General features: G+C 37.6%; 1 protein-coding gene across 2 annotated transcripts in view; it reads right to left on the minus strand.

Moving 5' to 3' along the window:
- LOC116716085 (interleukin-1 receptor accessory protein-like 1) overlaps positions 1–15,891 on the minus strand; it is a 216,519-nt gene extending 200,628 nt beyond the window's left edge. For both annotated transcript variants that reach the window (XM_032556868.1, XM_032556867.1), the window contains exons 1-2: positions 15,418–15,891; positions 1,803–1,896 (exon numbers count right to left, since the gene is read on the minus strand). In XM_032556868.1, the coding sequence (XP_032412759.1) occupies positions 1,803–1,884 (82 nt within the window). In that variant the 5' untranslated portion in view covers positions 1,885–1,896; positions 15,418–15,891. The remainder of the gene's footprint in view (positions 1–1,802; positions 1,897–15,417) is intronic.
- Between the last annotated feature and the right edge of the window lie 4,033 nt (positions 15,892–19,924).

Below are 19,924 nucleotides of genomic sequence, written 5' to 3' on the forward strand. Positions count from 1 at the left end.
GAGACCAAAAGCAGACAAAGCATTAATCAAATGTGAGTGTTTTCGATGTAATAATCCACTTATTTGTTGTGCACATGCAGCACAGAGAGGGCTTCCAGGGATTGTGCATGCCAGCAGAAAAGAAACGCCACTCAGTCCCCCAAGGACGTCAATCAAGTCATTTAATTTTCCTTAAAAAGTGCAAATGAAAACACTCCATGCTGAGAATTTTGAATTCTTTTCTATTTTTAATTATTTTCCACTTCAATATTTTAACTCAAATTTAATTTATGGCAAGAGTTTGGCCTCAGAACAGAAAATTAACATTGTAAATGAGCAACATCCAGCAAAAGCTAAATAAAATGACTTCAATATTCTATCAATCTCATGCAGATGCAGTGCTTTGGAGAATTGTCTGGGTGAAAATTCATCCACTGTGATATAAAATGCTCCTTATCCATAATTGTAAACACTCTATGGAAGCTCTTGAGCCCCAGGATGGGACAACCAGAAATCTTTAAGTGGGAAAATGTGTTTTCACAGCACCACATGCATTTTTGCAAATCTCCACTTTTATATTTACATTTTTTTTCTTGTTTCTTTGTCATTTTGATTACTATCTTGTCTTTGGATTGGGTTCATAGTGCATTTGTGAAACTGTGTGCCCAGTTTTTGTGCATGAAACAATTATGCATCAATATCCTCTAGGGGGACGTTTTATACCCACCCTGACAACCAACAATTTAAATAAATTTCCAAAGACTCATTTAAGAAACTATGGATGTATGGTAGGTGTTACTTTGGTTTGATAAAGTCTCCTAGTCATTTGTATGGAACAAGAGGCAGGAGGGCCAAACAGATCAAAACATAAATAAATAGGAATTGAGTAAGAAACAGTTGTCAGATATTAAACAATCAACACAAAAAGCCACTAGAAAGCAACAAAATAGCAATGTTTGGGTTGAAAACAGTGACAAATTAGTAAGGGAACAAAGAAATAGGTTTTCCATCACAGAAAGGCCACTGCATCACTAAAACTGTGTTTTATACTTAATTCAACATTTCCTCAGACAAAGAAACCCTAAATCATAAAAAAGCAAGCTTTGAAGATGGACCTGCTCATTCTGGTTGTGCTCTCTCTTTCTGCTCCAGAAAAATAAAAATAAACCAGTTTCAATACACCTTTCATTGCCCAAAACCCATTTCAAACAGCAGCTCTCTAACTTGCAACCAGCATGACTTCTAATAAAGCTGTACAATCTAAAAAGGGAAGGAACAAAGGATGGGGGTCTGGCTCAAATGGGGTGTTCATTTATCAGTGGACACGATTCAAATCCTTGCTCCAGGCAATGGCTCGTGAAGCTTCGCAAGAGATAGCCCATCGGGGCTTCTGCTGGGAAAGCAGAAAAAAAAATCCTTTGATGAGCCTCGGGCCATTCCTGCACCTGTGCCTAATATGCATGGGCAAAAAACCCAGACGCAAGCAGTCACTGGATGGAAGAAGAAAATAAACGGGAAAAAAAAAGATTCGCTTTGTGTTTGCAAATGTGGATGTTCCTCTGCTTTTCATCTATCTCACTTAAAGTAATAATTCCAGCATCTGGAGAGAAGAGGGATGCATTAATATAAACCTACTCTCAGACTTTAATGCTTACAAGCACAACAGCTGCAACTTAAGTAGAAATTTAGTAGAAAATGTAACTTACTTTATTAAATCAAAGCAAAATAACCCATACATGTGATGCTAAATTGTTGGATATTGAAAGCAGACTTGTACTTCTTTGTGTTAAAAAATGAAGTAATAAAAAGGAGCTGCGACTTACCAGAACCTCTCTTTGACACAACTTTCAGGCAATGGACCACAAGCGCATGAAGCAGGATCAGAAGAGGGATGGAAGCTTTCATTTTTTAACAGTCCTAAAGGGAAACAGAGGTGAGAGTTATCATTCCACACGGACACCGGGTAAACATAAAAAGATGAGAAAGGGTTCTGACAGCTTAATCAAAGCTACACACTCAGAACTCACAAAATCTCCAGGTCGGCCAGAGAAAGGAGGAAAAAAGCTCAGGCATCTTTATGTACAAATTTTATGCAACTGCCTTTATTTTTATTTTAATGCGAGCAGAGACTTACTGTCTGTTCACAAACAGGCCAAGACCGTCGATGACACTGGCATCAAGAATAATCTGTCTCAAGGCAAACCTGGCTTTGCTGTTTGTAACAACCAACAACTCCACTCTGAACTGACATGACATAATCAGGTGCTGATTATGGCTTGTCTTTATTATTGTTATTGTAAGGGAAAGCATACTGAGAATAACCCAGTGAACATGTCTAGCCTGATGTGACGATAACCGTGATGATAAAAGGCAAAACTTTGTTCTAGATACAAGCCAAGTCAATGAAAAAAGTAATAATAAAAGTCGCTATCATTTAAAAACTTGTAGAGGCCACAACTAACTGTGCAATTTCAACAGATGAGGGAACTGATGGGACGCAAGTACCAATCTTTACAAAACAACAAGTTTTCTATCAATTTGTACTCAGATTGCGCAGACAAATGACATGTTGGTAAACTTGCAACTTCCAACATGGATTAGTTAATGTATTATGGCAGGACAACCCAAAGACTGAGCTCTTTGAGAACAAAGATAAGGCAAATGTTTGGAGGCAATGATTTAAACTGTCAAACCAAAGAACATTGAACCAAGTGATGCAAGCATGGTGGTGGTATCCTAAACCCAACCTAAACTTAATTCACACATTAGTCCTTAATCTAACCCATAAACACAACTTCTCCTCAAGGAGCCCAGGCTTTGGGTCACATAAGGAGTTGTGGGTTCTCACAACATGGTATTTGTTGGAAAATGCTAAAACACATACACACATACATAACAGCCTGCTCTCTACAAGTAATGTCCTTCTTTATTCAATTTTCAGCAACATATTGTTCTCTCAATGGTTGGTGAAAATCTCTGACCATTTTTTTTTTTTTTAATCAATTTCAAGTTTTTGTTCAGTTTTGACTCTGAGCAATTCGATGCATCGTTTATCTATGTCAGACCATCCAAAAACTGGTAAAGGAAAGGCCAAGCGAAATATAGTAATTTGTTCAGACTTATGAAACAGAAACAGGGAGCTAGTTATTTTTGTGTGTATGCTTTCAAAAACATATAAGCAAAGAAAGAACAAAAGTGTTGATCACACACTATACAAGTATTTTTAGCTGCTTTGAGGATGAACCTGAAGGGCACTGTGTCTAATGAAAACACAAGAGTAATCTCAAGAAGCTCTGCTGCAGCTGCAACATGCATGCGCCAGGTGTTTGGTTAATAGCTTTGCTACTATATATGTACCGAAAAAAAATGAGGAAAAAGATAAAAACAACTTTTACCGAACTGTAAATGTTTCCCAGAGGCAACAGAGTTGTCACTTTCTCTTCACAACACACCAACTGACTGTATAGCTCTTGTTTAGCTCCTTGTTGAAGAACTAGGGACATGTTAAGCACATTGGGATGTCCATGTAATTTACAAGGACACTTCCACTGGCATTTCAGGCATCACAAAGGTACTCCACATAGATTTCACAATGCTGCATCAGAAAACAGCCCTTGAGAAACTGAGTTATGTGAAAGTGGCCAGCTGCCAAAGATTGCGACATAGGCAGTTTCTCCTCCTCAAAGCCCCACTGTCATCAGTTCTTGCATCATAAAACTAATACATTCTCAGAAATGCAGTCACTGTGACACCAAAATCCTAACTTTATTATTATTCTTTTTCCATTTTGAAAGCAACTTTAGTTGATTTCAAACAGATGGGAGATGACATCTCTTCTGCTTGGTGTTTCTCTGGTTTGTATCTTGTGTTATAAGGGATAAAAATTAAAGCATATAAAAAGTGTGTTTTCTTCCTTCTAGAAACAATTGACGAAAAGACACTGAAGTATTAGATCTTAAAAATAAAAAGTGTTTATAATAGCTTGTCATGTCAGCCAACTCAATGGTCCGTCTTCAAAGATGGACCTGTCACCTGCCTCTCATTCTTTGAGTGTTTTTATATTTTTTTAAAGCATCCACCTTCTCCTTTTTCCAGACAGTTTTTCCTCCAAGACGGATTCATCCAAAATTCAATTATCTTTGAGGACGACGTGGTAAGAGAAATGGGACACTCTCTCAGCCCCTTGACGGCAAGGAGTTAGCCCTGGAAACGCATCCCGTCTTCACTCTCAAACATTTCCACCACTCTACCACTGAGGCTCTATTTACTGCATCCTGCCAAATGGAAATTGAGATTCTGTTTTTTTACAGATCTTATTTCAGATCTCTCCTACTCACTTTTTTTTAAATCTGCGTACCCTGAACAGCATATCAGCATATCTTCTGTTAACTAGATATCAAAAATAAAGTATAAACAGACAGAAGGAAATATTAACAGATTATTTCCATATAAGCTCTTTCGGGTGACTTGAAAAACAGCAATGCAAATGTTGCCTCCACAAACCTGCATTTCAAAAGGAAGAAATTACATAATTACCTATTTGTAATGGTAATAATGTACATAATGCCAACACTAGAGTGGAAAAGAACTGAGCTAAAAAGGCCTGGCTATTTATTTTTTGTATATCCCTATTAGTACAGTATTCTATATGAATCCAGCAGAACTGTCCACCTTCGGTAGCTGTACTCAAAAACCTTTCCAATGTCCTGCCTTGTAACAAAGGTATGAAATTATGACTTAATGAGAGCAAAGTTATTCACAAATCATCTTTGTCCTTCAGGTGTAGCTTGCCAAGGTAAAGACAATATGCAGGTCTGAGCAGGAAACTAATTAGTGTGAATGTTGTCCGTTTTACGCAAAACCTTTTTCAAATATTTAGGTGCAGTGGTGAGCATTTAATCATACAACACGTATAGATTCCGGCCATTTTTGACATTAATTTAGGAACTCAAACTCATCAAAATCTTATTTAAGGATCAAAGTCTTAGTCAATAACTGTCCTTCCAAGGTTTATGTAGGATAACAAATTTCCTCTCCTGTCCAAACAGATAACTAGCAACAAGATGTCCTTTACACTAAAAAACACAAATATTTGATATGGAGCCTCAACTACAATAGCAATTGTTCAAAAATGCGAGAATTGTTATAGGCGTTATGCATCAACTTGCATAAGGCAAAAGTAATGGTAACTCTATGTAAGTCTCAGTATGAATATACCATCTCTCCATCTCTGTCATTACACCCCTTTCCCTCTTCCCTGTGTCACCTTTGTGTCTCCTTCCTCCTACCTTCAGGCAGAAAAATTGATATGTACTCTGCTTGGCGAGTTAACATTTCTATTTGTGAAAAACACTTCTTAAGCCCTCATACCCTTGGCTGACGCACACCCACCCACACAAGTCTGTGCTCTCCTCGCTGAATTATTCCATTTTAGATTATCTAATAACCCAGCAACCACAAGCCTCCATGTTCTTGACTCTTGCAAAGAGAAAAATTAGAAAAAAATATGAGAATCAGACATATTTTAATGTGTTTAATTCTAAAATTGTCAGAATTGTATTTATTTGAATAATTCTTTGACCTAGCATGTGGACAGGCTTTTCCTTTTAAATGGTAAGCACTTTACACTATTGAAAAAGAAATGACTATGGTGTGTGGACACATTGCTGCAATGTGTCTACACATAAACATATTAGGTATGTTTTGTTCATACCCAATATCAGGGTACGAACAAAACAGCTTTCAAAAATGTCCTCTACAGTAGTTGAGTATTGCAACTGGTGACTTTAAAACATGAAGATAAGGTAGGTTAAGCATCCAACAACAAATTCTCACCACAAATTGTTGCCAGAGCACAATTAGAATGACAAGACCTTGTGATACTTGTGTCAAAAATTTAGATTAACCCAAATTGTATTTTTCTTTGTTTCTCATCATCATGTTGTCTTCGCCATTTTCTGTCAGCTTTGTCATCTTGTTCACCAAAGTATATATCAAAATGTGGGCAGTGAAAGTCAATGCAAATGGCCAATTAGATAAGTGATAGGCAAGGCATGAATGCAAAGAACCTTAATAATACCAACTTTCAAAATATTACATTCTAGCAGTACTTTCTGATTGCAATATTGGACATGTTGATATTGGGTTGTCCACTGTAATACAATGTACTGTGAAGCTCCATATATTTCAATGGCAAATTGACCACCTTACCAAATTGACTGAATGTTGTTTCAAAGTCCAGTTTGTAATGTTTATAAAGCCAAGGACACAATCAGGAAATCCCTAACGCTTAACAACTGTAAGATAAACCGTAATGTAAGTTTAAAGAGCATAAATAGCCAAAAGAATAGTAAAAAAAATAAAAACTGATAATGTGATCTAAGGTAATTTATACTTACTTTATCTGAAGCCAATATTTGTAATTCGTTTGTGGTTGAGCTGCATGCCAACTAAATCTTTTACCCTGCACAGTGACGAGACAAGGATGACATTAGAGGAACGAGGCTCTCTGGATATTACAGGTGAAAGCAAATAAAATCAACACAGGATGAATAAACACAAACGCCTAAGCCTGCCATGAATCAGGAGCTGCTGGAAGCTTGGTGTCACGGTTCACCAAGAGTGGATTTGACCAAACATGGATTTCAGGCGTGCAATACCGGAAAGAATCATCTGTTCCACAATAGTCACATTTTTCTAGAGGTTTTTGTGGCTCTATTGACATTTACTGTTTAGCAGGTAAACCAAGAGAGAAGGGGACGAAATGCAGTAAATGGGCCAGGTCTGAAACCTGGGACAAGTGTGTTAAAGACTGTAGCCTCTGTATATGATGCACCTGCTCTACCCCTGGGTCATGTGGCACCCCTAAAATAGTCAAATTCAAGCTAAATTTGAAAATGCCCACACAAGTAACCCAGATACCACCTACAGAAATCTTTTATGAAAAGCCAAGAAAATGATTCAGCAGATTGGACGCAATGGCAAGTATGTTTTGATGACTCAAACTGAGACTTTTAAGTATATTAAGACTGTACTCACATTGCAGAAACTGTGTAGATTAATTGGAAGGATGACAGTGTCAACATGACAATGATTCCAAACACACACAACCTTCTGTCAACAGGGTAACATTTATAGTCTTCAGAAAGCTACAAAAACACTATATATAAAAAGTATTGAGTGTGTAAAAGGTGGACATCTGCCTGGAAACCAACAGATTTAAATGAGCTCTTCAAATTCAGCTGAGAAAAATGGGCAAATATCCAAAACTATGACAGAAAGTCGTCAAAGGCAACAAAAGTGTGTTTTGAGAAAATCCACAACAGATCAAAACTTTGATATTAATTATAAAAGATAAATGTAATAATGATTTTACACTAAAATTAATGGTTCAAAGGCATAATTAAGAGCAAAAATTTAAATAAAAATAAGATTCAAGTACATGATTAGTACATAAAGTTAACGGAACTGGTAAACTGAGTGGTATGGATTACGTCTTTTTCATCTTTTATTTTTCTTTTTGCACAGCCCAAAAAACACATTCTCAAAAACCAGAAGAGCAGGTTTGATGTGATGGCACTGGAAGGGAAATTTACCACAGCTGCTGCTAAATCAGATTGTAAAATTTCATACCGCAGCCCTCTGAGGTCCAACATCGACCAGATCCAAACATAGCAGGTACATTTCATAGAAATGCTCTATACACTCAAAACTAGTCAAGTTTAGGTGGAGACTTCCAATGGTGGTGATTAATATTCACAGACTGCAGTGTTTTTTTTCTTTATCTCTCCCACACACAACCTCTTACACACATTTTTACTCGGCACCTAAATTTACATCTGTGACATTGAGACTGATCTGCTGCTGAACCGATGAGTCTCCAGCTAGCTCTACGGTATGCTAATGCTATGCAGTAGAGAGCATCAAAGTCTTCAAGAGGCTCTGACTTAAAAAACACTGCATATTTTACAGGATAACAGCAGAAGAAGATTTCCTTGGCAACATATTTCAGTTAAAAGAAATACAACAGCCGACATTTATTCAGCTCTGCAGCTACTCTTAAATTAAAGACATTAATTGCTAGCTTTAAAACGCCTCATATAAATGCTTTTAAGCCATTAAGTGTAAAGAGTAAAGACCCACAAAATGAAGCAATACACCCAGGTAAACATTTCAGCAGAAAGTTCTTTTCTGCTAAGTAGCAGAATGGTTAGCTGATTAAGGAAGGAAGGATGAAAGAGGATTGTTAGATTATTAACACAAGCTATGAAACAACACCTACACACATGCTACTACAATTTTTAATGCCATCAAATATTTATCTTGCTGTTTTTTTAAGTCAAATGGCTCATTTGTGTATAGAGATTTTCGATTTAATTTTATGTAATGCACTTTGCAAATTGCCGTTAAATGGTTGATATTGCAAGGAAGGTTCTTTTTATGAGTAAATATAAGTTCTTTATGTAGAAAAAGGAGACCAGAGCATAATGCTAGCACTTGTTATAATATGTCAAAATTATGTATAATTGTAGATCCACAAATCCAGAATGTGAAAGCCATTTGTCTTCCATGCAGATTTTCCCCTTGACTATCCTTCTTACATGTCTGAAACCAACAAACTCTGAAAGTAAAAACAAATTTAAGAGCTATGACAAGCTCAAATTGTGCAATGCAAATAAGTTTGCACACAATAACAGATGACCCACACCCCACGCCAGGAAGCAGAGATTCAATATCCGAGGACAAGAAATGCTGCGTCCCCGGGCCCTTCCCGTAAAGTGGCCTATAAATCATGAACCCTGTTGAGAGTCTCTCTCTGTGGGTCTGGTCCAGGACAGGGGGGAAAAGGCACCCCTGCAGCTCTGATGCAATAAAAGTTTTCTGCAGCATAAAATTATTGCTACCATTCGCCAAGCTGGGGTCTGGATTATTCCATGAGTTGCTGTGTTTTGGTTCAGATAGGAAGCCCCAGCCTACCAATGAATTCAGGGGAAACAAAGCTAAAAGAAGAAAAACAAAAATGAAAAGTGTTATCACATTGTGGTGGAAGCAACATACTGTAGAATTCCTTTTAATGTCATTATGCACGAATAAAGCACAACTAAATTTAAATTTAAGATGGTGGATGTAGGACAATTATGCAGAGAAGAGGTTATAGCCAAAGACTGTGCCAAAGTAGTCTCAATCTTCTCCAAAATAACCACTAAAAAGAATAAAAAGACTCCAGAGAAGATGTTAGCAGAAGTCATACTTTTTGGACATTATAAGAAGAACCCATGGTTTGCATGATAACAGACAGCAGCTCTATTGTTGTTAGTGTAATCCAGATTACCAATAGCGAATGAATATGTTCCCATCAGAGTCCATGGATTCCAGTTGCAACTTGCTACACCGTTTCCTCAAAAATAATAACTACTGTAGTTCAAGTAAATCAGAATATTATGTGTTGTCCTGATTCATCTGGAGATTAGTAGAAGGCAATCATACAACAGACATTTAAGATCAAAATCATTCGTATAAGATTTAGATTTTCTTTCAACAAATAAGTTTGTTTCCAATAGGAAATGAGATGTGAATCTCTCAAGATAATGAAACAATGCAGAAGGAGTATCAATAAAAAAAATTAAAAAAAATTCTTGCTGGGCTGCTCCAAAATGTTAATATTACTTCCTAATAATATTAAGAATAAAGAAACATGCTAGTAAAAAAGGAGATTAAACCTAAATTGTCAGTGGTATGAATACGTTGTCTTTATATACCAAATGTCAATTGAACTGATTCTTCATGAGAAAGTATAATTTTTAGGTGAATAATAAAAATGTTAAATTTGACTTTATTTTAAAAACTATTATAAAGGTTTTTTCTCTTTTGTTGTTGTTGAACGGTAATAATAGGACACCAGAGTATCAACTATACCACAAATAAACCCAAAGAGAGGTCATTCATCATTGATCATTTATTGAATACTTATGATTGATTTTATTTTTTTTATTAACTAAATAAAAAATCTGGGGGGTGGGCCCCCAAAAATATCAAATGAACTGCTTTTGGAGATAAAAAAAAAATAAATTTTTGTGTAGAGATGGATCACCACCTGTTATGAATACCTTAGGACACTTAAGTACTTTCATGCTTTACCTTTAGAAACTGATAATGCATAAAGCAAAGGCAAGCAAATAAAACCATTTTCATCATCTTTGGTCTTTGTTGTGATCACGTTTACGGCCTCATCTCAGTCTGAAGGCATGCTGAAAGGTATGTAGAAAATTAGCTGTAAATCCTATGTTGCCCCAGGTCTCGTGTGAAGTAGCTAATGACAAATGAAGAACTGCTAATGAAGCGCTCCTTGATTTCACTCACTATTAATCCCTTGATGTAGCTGTTCTATTTATGCCCCTGCCTGGCTTCAAGAGGAGAATTTGGTGTAGACTCTCTCAGTGTGTATTAATGGAGTATGCAAACAGAGCATGCTCATAGTTCCCATTTGAGTAAATGCTGAATGTAATAGTGTGAGCCTTTTCATTCAGTGAAAACCCAAAGGCCCTTATGGAGGCTATTGTAAATGAATATGTCCAAGGCTATCTTGAATTGTCTGATTAACTCAGGTCAGAATGTGAATACAGATTCTTTTGGCTGTGATTATGACCTGAACACAGAATGTTTCCTCCTCTGTTCTCCTGAATAATGTTGACTGGCTTTTTTTTCTTCCTTCCGAATAGCATTTTAAAGAAAAAGAAAATATCTCCACATCAATGTATGGAATGTCAGAACCCAGGCTTCATGAATGAGTAAGCACTGATGTGATGGAGAGAGAAGGGGAAATGGGAGGAAAATTTGTTCATCTCGTTTCCCCTGGCATGCAATTTCCATCCTCTATCCACTTCTCTGGTGAAGCTAACATCTAAAAACACATCGACTTCATCTTTGTAAGCTGAAAGGGTCGGAAAGGATCACCTCCAGACGTGGCACTATGACGGCGGTGTTAAAAACAAAGGATGAAGATAACATTTTTGTTCTCCTACATGGAGGTAATGGTCTCCTCTTTGCACTACAGATTAAAGCAGGGAATAGTTTGATGGCAAACATAAGTTGCCCGCAGCAAAGAAGAATATAAAGTGAGGTTGCCCGCAGATGGCCATTTTAGAGATTTCAACATCAGTACCTTATTGTACTCTCTATTGTTTCCCTCTACAACAACTGCCTATAACATTTGAGTTTTAGCACTTACAACTCTGTAGCCGAACCCCAAGTCATTTTATTTTATGATGCAACGAACACAAAAATAAAGCATACAATGGTATTTTACTTTGATCCACTTTACGCCATGGCCATCCACCAGCACTACTTAAATTACACAAAGCACCGATGAGCAACGGAAAGAGACAGCTGAAAATGATGCCATTACCATCACTTTATGAAGTTATTAAGCAACGTTCGGTTAGAACTGAAATGCCATTACATCCCGAAAGTAAATAAAACCGGCACCACAGCAGCAGATGCTCAGTCGTACTCGTTTCCCTACATGCAGGCACTCCCATCGAGGTCTTAAAAAAAGGGGAACAAAGGGCAGCCTGAAGATGATTTGTAAGGAAGACTATTCTTTGATGTGTCTTTGCTGAATAATAGCAGTAAAAGAAGCACAGGTAGCTCAACTTACTCAAAGTGTATGGGGGAGGGTCAATTTAAGGCCATTTATTTTTCTATACAGCCTGGACTTCCATTTACAGAGGCTTAAGGCCTGACTCAATTCAAGCATTAACTCATGATTGAAATTCATAAAGGAGTTGAGTCATTCAAACACTGGCGTCCACCGAGAGAGCAGTAAATATTATGTAGCTTTTACAAGATGCAGAAAGTCAGTTTGTATTGACTAAACTATGCTAACTGATTTTTTGTTTTATGGAAATTTTACAAAACATAAACGTTGACTGAACAAGAAGAAATTTAAGAAACTTTTGCAGAGAAAATACATTTATCCTTAAAGGTAAGAGTGTGAGTGTGTGGATTCAGACCACTGGACACATATACAGTATCCACCTGTGTGGAGACTTGATAAAGACACAATGTATATAAATATGACTATAACATATTTCACTTGTATGCCAACAACCATGCTCACCAGTTGCAGTAGTAACTGGTTAAAGTCGCATAACCAACTTCTCTAAAGCATACAAAGTCCTTTGTAAACATAAAACCCATAAAAGGAAATGATTTTCCTAAATTTACTCTTAACTCTACAGAAGACAATCAAAACTTGCAACTATGAAGCATTATACTCTGTATCGTCAATAACTAGACGCACAAAAAAGTTCAAATAAAGCCCAAAAATAGCCCAAAAATTTGAAAGGTTTATGAAAAATATTGCATTACTCTTCTTACAAAACTAGTAGCATGTAAGCTAATGCACTTTTCAGTATAATAAATACGACAGATGAAAATATTGTAGATGTAGCCCCACAGGTCATATCAATCTGGGTGGTGAGCAATATCGCAGAAATCTATATATACTCTCCAGTTATTCTACTTTTTTGACCTTCCTACTGCTTCATAAAGTAAGAAAGCCTACAGGCACCTGATAAAAATAAAAAAAATCCACTTTATTTCCTGTAATGATTCTTTTGAAGGAGAGAAGCCACATGCAAAGATATATTGTTATTTATCGGCTCTACCACTCTTATCAATTCCTGACATGATGGCTGCAACAAAAATAAATGAGTCTGGATCAGATCGATGCCCAATGATTGCGACGGAAAATGGAACAAGGCATGGAGAAAGAGGAATCTCATCTTCAGAGGAATTGGATTTTCGAAAGATTTAACTGAGCACGCCTGTTATGCATGTCGTCCGCAGCTTCTAATGCTCTGATTTCACAACAGCCAATAACTCTGCTCAGCAGTGCCAAGCAAGCAGTGAGAGATGCACAGGGTCAATACATTTGGGATACTAGCACACACATCCACATGCTTTCTCTCTCTCACATACATACACACACAGTTGCCTTGTGGGTTTTCCCATCTTCCCCTCGAGTCATATTAATGTCATTTAACAGCCATGATTGAAGTAGCCGGATCTCAACTTCCTCTCTGACCATCTTGCTCACAAATCCACACCAATTGCGCCAATCACTCCTCACACTGAGCCAATATTCCACAATGAGACAAGCCTTATTTCCCACCACATTAATGAACTCTTTCATTTGAAAGCCTGTGACTGTCTGGTGCCTTGATTGCAAACCCAAGGCCAATGGGCCTAGGTGACAGCTCCTTGAAAATTAAAAGCATCAATCAAGACAGGGGCAGAACAATTGTGGGATGCTTTTACATTCTTCTGTCCACCAGACAGAACAATGCAAGCTGAATGAGGTCAAGATGCTTATGAATGTTGTTTTTTTAAGGTAGTTTGGAACGTGAAGTTTATGTGAGTTAAAATTGTGTTTAGATAGTGAGACAGCATTCATGTACATATCACTTAAGCACAATTCGTTAAGTGTTGCATTAGTGGCAGAAAGACGTTTTGGGAATTACTTTCCCCCAAAAGTTTCTGCTACAAGTTGTCTTGCAGCAAACACAAACTTCACTACTTTTTTGCATATATCAAAGCAAATTGTATTTAAAGTAAAACGAAACTTATAGTTTTCTGAATTCATAAATCAAAATATTACAAGCGTACACTTCTGTCTGAACCCAGCTTTGCCAAAGATTTATAGAACAGCCTTTTCTTGCTTCTCCAGATGCCGATCGTTTGGGGTATGAGACAAAAAACTTTTTACCAATTATTCTTTGCAAAGTAGCTCAACTCCCAACAGACTGGATTGAGCACATCTGCAAACTTCTTTTTCTCAGTCTTGCCACAGAATACCAATTGGATTTGGGTTTAAACTTTGACAAGATGATTCTCAGACAACATGTTTGTGACTGTCGTGCTGTGGGAAGGGGAACCTTTACCTCAGTTTTAAGTCTTCTTCAGCCTACAATAGGCTTTTCATTTAATGATTGCCCTGTATTTAGTTGCAATGTGTGCACTTCACTGCTGAAGCTGTTGATCAGCGTAAAGGGGTGGAAACACATGCTACACCTTTCAGAAGCAAAAACTTCTGAAAACTATTATTTTGTGTTGGTATAGCTCATAATCACCCAAAAAAAAATCCACATCGACTCTTGAGGGTTATGAATAGTTCTGCAAGGCACTGTAGCTCAAATTAATGAGAGGTGACCATGGCTCAGAACTTCACATGGTTTTGTAGTTTAAACTTCATCAGGTTTAAACAGAAGAGGAATTCAGAGAATAAACTTAACCTGTAAGAATACAGGGGTGAGGGGGGAAGAGCCAGTGCCAGATGACATAATCTCTGTCTAAATCAATTTCTGTATAAGAGCACTCGACTCAGCTCAATATGTAGCTGCAGGGCTGCTGTTAAGTGGCTGCTGCCACAGACCTATTAATTCATGTGATGCTGGGCGATGCTGCAGCCAAGCTTCACCCGGGGTTTAGAAATGAATAAATAAGTCATAAAAATAACATGGAGAACTCAAATTGATTTTAATGCTGTAAGTGTCCAAAAGTTCAAGCAGAGAACAACAAGGAGAAAAAAAGAAGTTAATGTGAAGTTAGAGATTTTATTGTAAAATCTCTGCAGAGGTTCTCTGATAAAATGGTGACACTTGCAGCAACTTGCAGGGCTACAGCACCCTCTATAACTCGTTTCTAGTAGATAAGAGAAGGATTTAACTTTGCATCAGTGTCACTTGCTGATTCCCAAATATGTTCAACTGGCAAACGCTAATCTGATTAGAGCCAGAGGTGGAGGGGTGACTCTAGCGTCCATATGGACAATCATAATCCATCATCAGTCCAAGCAGAGGGAGAAGAGAGGGAATGCAATTGAGAAGAAGCGATCACTCTGCAGAAATGATTTAAGCAAACGGAGCTCGGGATCTTCTCGCCTCCTATTTACCCACCACACAATCACGCGCGCTGCTGACGCACAAAAACCCTTTGCGATTGCACGCAATATTACACAATTACAACGGAAACAAAATGATGCGTAAAATTGCTCTTACACAGATCGATGTGCGCTCAGATTTTTTTTTTCTCTAATGAATTTTTTTTGTGCGTGTGTGTGACTTCAGCAGTCCAGCTGCACCGCCGTACTGCAGCCGTTCCAGTCCGCAACGAACGCAAAAACAGACACCGAGATTCATGCGTAACTCGGAGAGAGATGTGCTCTCCTCAAACATTTATTAACGCTGCCGCATATAAGGAGACCAGGATTCCACTCTAACAAAAAACAATCAACTGGTAACTGATGCAGATTTGCAGCATTGGATGGCTAGCGTCAATGCAAAATTAACTGGACACGGCATCTTATTCCTGCACGTACCCAGAGAGGATTCAGTACAACTTTGGCAACAGAAAAGAGGAATCATTAATCAAACTTACCCACAAGCAGTTTCCAAAATGATAGAATCCGCTCTGCAGTTAGTTGTAATAACCTCAGACCATCACTGTGTATCAGAATCTCTTCTGCTCCACAAAGTAAACTAGAAGCGGCTGTTCAAGGGGGGGAATATTCCACTTTTCCCAAAAACCGCGGCGTCTTTCCCCAAAATTACATATTGCCAGTCCCCGCTGGCGCAAACTGGAGCGCAAAACCCCCCTGCAGCCAGTCACTTTCAAACAACAGCAAAGAAGAAAATGAAGCGAATCATGACAGGGGAATTATGAAAACTGGTTGCGAAAGAAAAATAAATGAATGCAGAGCAAAAAAAATAAATAAATATTGATTATCCAGTTAAAAGCAGGAGCTTGGACGCTCGCAGCTCCGCGCAGATGAGCTGAGCTTCAAGCGCGACCACAGGAGCGCCAAATTCTGAAGTGAAGGGCAGAAAAAAAGAGACAAGACTCGGTCTCTCCTCTCCCTCACCACCAGCGTGCAGCTGGATCTGTACATCAATGTTTCGCAAGTTACACCGATCTGTACCGGATATAAAACGAGCTCCCATCAAAATAAACACCAGCTGGCTTGGAAGCATGCGGTCAAATGAAAAATAAATGGATTACAGGTCATGTTTAAATTATAGACTCAAACAGGCTAATTCTTTCACTCCGGTTTTCTGCTTCTAATGTTTTCAAAGGACCCATTTGTTCCAAAAAATATATTATTTTGAAACGAAAACATGACAAGATGCTCTATTTTTCTTCATCTTGATATTTAGTTTCTGCGTTACACTGAAATCTTTATCGGAGTCTCGAAAGTCTCAGCTCAACATTCAAAAGAAATGATGCATTAGTTAAAAACAAAAAGTGGTAAACATTTTCATAGCTAACAATTCTATAACAGACGAGTTGGAGTTTGTAACAGGTGCGACCCCAACATTTCCAGCATCCAGGTGCTCCAACCCCAACAGAAATCTGATAAGAGGGGTTTCTAATGCAAATTTAACTTGACGAGATAAACATTCTGTGCACTTTAATTCCAGAATAACTTGAATAATTTTTATGAAGCCCAATTTCCTCAACATTAACCCAACATAAAGCTTCTACAGTGATGTCTAGCATGGCTCTGAGACAAAACAAAAACATGCAGATGAATTGGGGAATGTAGTTTAATCATCCTGGGCTAGAAAAGAGCAAACTCATAAGTTTAGTGAAACCTTTCCAAGTACAGACACTTGGTGGTGCTGAAAATATGGTGCAAGCCAAACTATCTAGTCATATTAAAACAGAGAATGTCAGCCTAGCAGTTTTGCAATCTATATAAAATGCACCAGATGTGAGTTTGTTAAATAGTTTAGACATTAAATCACATAATTCTTCAGAAATAAATGTTTTTCTGCATCAATTCCAGTTTGAAGAATTATCTGTCAGCCTTAAAAAAAACTATAAAGGTAAGTGAATTAATGCCGATGAATTTCAACATAATTTACCTGAACTTTTACGCAGATGAATGTTTAAGCATAAAAATGATAATTTTGGACGTCCTTAACAGGAATATTCACGGCAGGAAAACCTTTACAGAGGAGTCTGAAAATGCTCTGAAATAATATATGAAAGCAAGAGCAGGAAATATGTTAATTTCTTTGAAAAAATAAAATAAATTGATGCTGAAATGCCCAAAGAAGACTAAATTGTAGTCATCAGTGTTTCATAAAAATGCAGAAAAAACTATTCTAAGAACAACGTGCAATAATTTAAGAGTCCAGACAAAAACATGCTGACTGCTGTGTATTTAATTATGCACAGAAGTTATGCACGACCTGCCACCAAGTATACGCTCACTGGCAACAGAAATGAAACGCTGTGCTAAAACCTCAATACACCCCTTAAAATTTCAAAGGCTGATGAGAACAATCCAAAAATCAGCACATAAAATAAGTCACAATTATATTCTGCTTTATTTTGAAATGTACATTGACTCAATCTAATGAGTCTTTATTTAATGATTGTTTGAAAAAAAAAAAAAAACTAAAAGTGTTGCTCATCCACAGTTTTTTTCAAATGTGATCCACATCTATATTTGAAAAGATAAATCTAAATCCCTTGAGATGCGAACAGTAGCCAAGCCTTGCTGTTCTCCTCGAGAAAAGGTTTAAAAGAAACTGAGGACTTGTAGGTAAGCAGGCCCCCCTGTCCACCAACCTGACAGTGAAAAGGGACTCGTTTGATTTCCCCCTCACTGGGCCACCCCTGTCAAGACTTTGGCCTCTGGCACAGTGACTCTGTGAGGCGAATTTCGATAAGGGGAGGGCTTCAAGGGGGGAGAAAGGACAGCCTTCTCGGACTGAAACTGTGCACTTGTGAGCTTTCTTTGTCATATATAGATCCTGATGTGAATGGAAGTTCCTTAATGAGTAAGGAAGTGGACAAACACTTCATTGATTCCCTCCCTCCATTCATGGTTTGCTTGCTCAAAATGCCCTCAACTCAATCAAGCAGTTAGTGTGTAGCTTTGTAAAGCGTACCAGGCATTGAATTTCTTTTTCCTGATTATAGTTTTTCAAGTCAGTTTCCAATGTGAGTGACACACTCTGTTGCAATCATTGCATGGATGGAGACCTGGGCAAGCCCCTCCTTTTGGATTTCTTTACAACTCTATGAAGCCCATTCAGATAAGCAACTCTTTGGAAACAGTCACAGATGCATAGAGACAAACAGTTCAATCTGTAATTAGCTTAAAAATAATTTTGGATAGGTTTTTACATTTTGTCTCAGTCTAAGTATTCACAGATTTTTCTGTGGAATGCAACTCCAAATTATTTGGGGATTCTTTCATAGAGCATATCTAAAATATTAGAAAGGAAATGCAGCTTTGAAAGCTGAAATACATAAGCTCAATGCTACCTGACACACCACTGACTGGTGTTTGCAAAGCAGCCAACACCTTACCCAACTGGATGGATCCCCAAAAGTGAAAACAAGGGAGACTGTAGCTATTAGCTTCTGCAGAAGTGCTAAAATGGTTTCAACTGTGTGGAAATGCACATTAAAGTAAATTTGTTGTTTAAACTACAAAAACATACAACATCTCTAGCCATAGGACATGCAAATAAGCAAAAGCAAAATATTCCATCATTAACAACTGATGTCTCTACATCTTATGTGACCTGCCAGTGAGCCCCAGAAGAGTGATAAATTAAAATTCACAAATATGTATGTTAGGGTTGAGAATAGATTTCCCTCCCAGAGGTATTAAAAGTGTAAAAACAACTTTGCAGTATCTGCATTACATTTGGAACATGTTTTTAAAATAGCATAAGATTATTTCAAATTAAAAGGAAAATACAAGCTAAAGGCTTCCTCTGATGACTTGCTCTTTCTTTCACGTTTACTTGAAGTAAAAAGATTGGTCTTGAACCTCTGCTAATTAGCAAAGCAACGATTCCAGGAGAACACTCAAATGTAGGCCTGGATCTGTTAGACTTTAATTAAGAAATAAACAACCCGTCATAACAGTCTCACTTTTCAATAAAGAAAGATTTGGTTCACAGCATTACAAGGTTTCCTTATTAGAACTATTTTTCCTCATAAATAGGATAATATAAGTTGTATTCAGGAGAATCTGATATGTTCTTGTTGATGGGGTTTGTGACTCTTGAAAGCCATGGTGAGATTCAGATGGTCTTCAGAAACAAGACAGTAACAACCAATGAATCTGGTGAAGGATTTAGAAAGGTATCAAAAGAAATTGATCCTGGTTGTCTGAGCAAGTTTCCCCCACAGCAATCAGACTGCAAGAACCTCGATTCAACTATTGAAGCATGAAGATGGAAGTGTCACGATTTGGGGATGCTTTGATGTAACCCCGCCAGTTCACCATCCTGTAATCCACCACAAATTAAACCATGTATCAGAGGAGGGTTGATGAGGAAAATATGAGACATTCTTTGAAAAGCAATAACTGGATCCTGCAGCATCACCAAGTAACTACTAAGAATTTAAAGATGAAAAGACGTGGGCCAAGTCAAAGCTCAAACTCCTAATCTTATAGAAATATTGTACATGAAAAAAAAAACTGCAAACATCTCGCAGCTAAAAGTGAAGAGTGATTTAAACATTTCTCACATCATTGTCATTGACTGATAGGGGCTGGGGTTAGTTTGAAAACATAGTTTTGCTTATGTATTTTTGCTTAATGAGAAAATCGAGTTTTTTCAAGAAATAAGTGACAAAATATATGTAAAAAAAACCCCTGAATATTGTGTGGGGTGTTCAAACTTTTCCACTTCTCTGTGTATTAACACAATTTAGGATCATCCACCAGTCCCTATCTCCCTCCTCCCCCCTCCCCTCCCCATCACCTTAAAGATATTATTTTCCACTATATAAAGCTGGTTAAACCAAACTGAAGAGAAACCATGTTCCCCACATCAACCTCGGTTAAACTGTTTGTGAAATTCAGACATCATTTGGAGATGATCTGTTTTCGGAGAGAGTTGCGAATTTAATT

Source organism: Xiphophorus hellerii, chromosome 24 (genome assembly GCF_003331165.1).
Source record: "Xiphophorus hellerii strain 12219 chromosome 24, Xiphophorus_hellerii-4.1, whole genome shotgun sequence".
In the NCBI taxonomy this organism is placed as follows: Eukaryota; Metazoa; Chordata; class Actinopteri; order Cyprinodontiformes; family Poeciliidae; genus Xiphophorus; species Xiphophorus hellerii.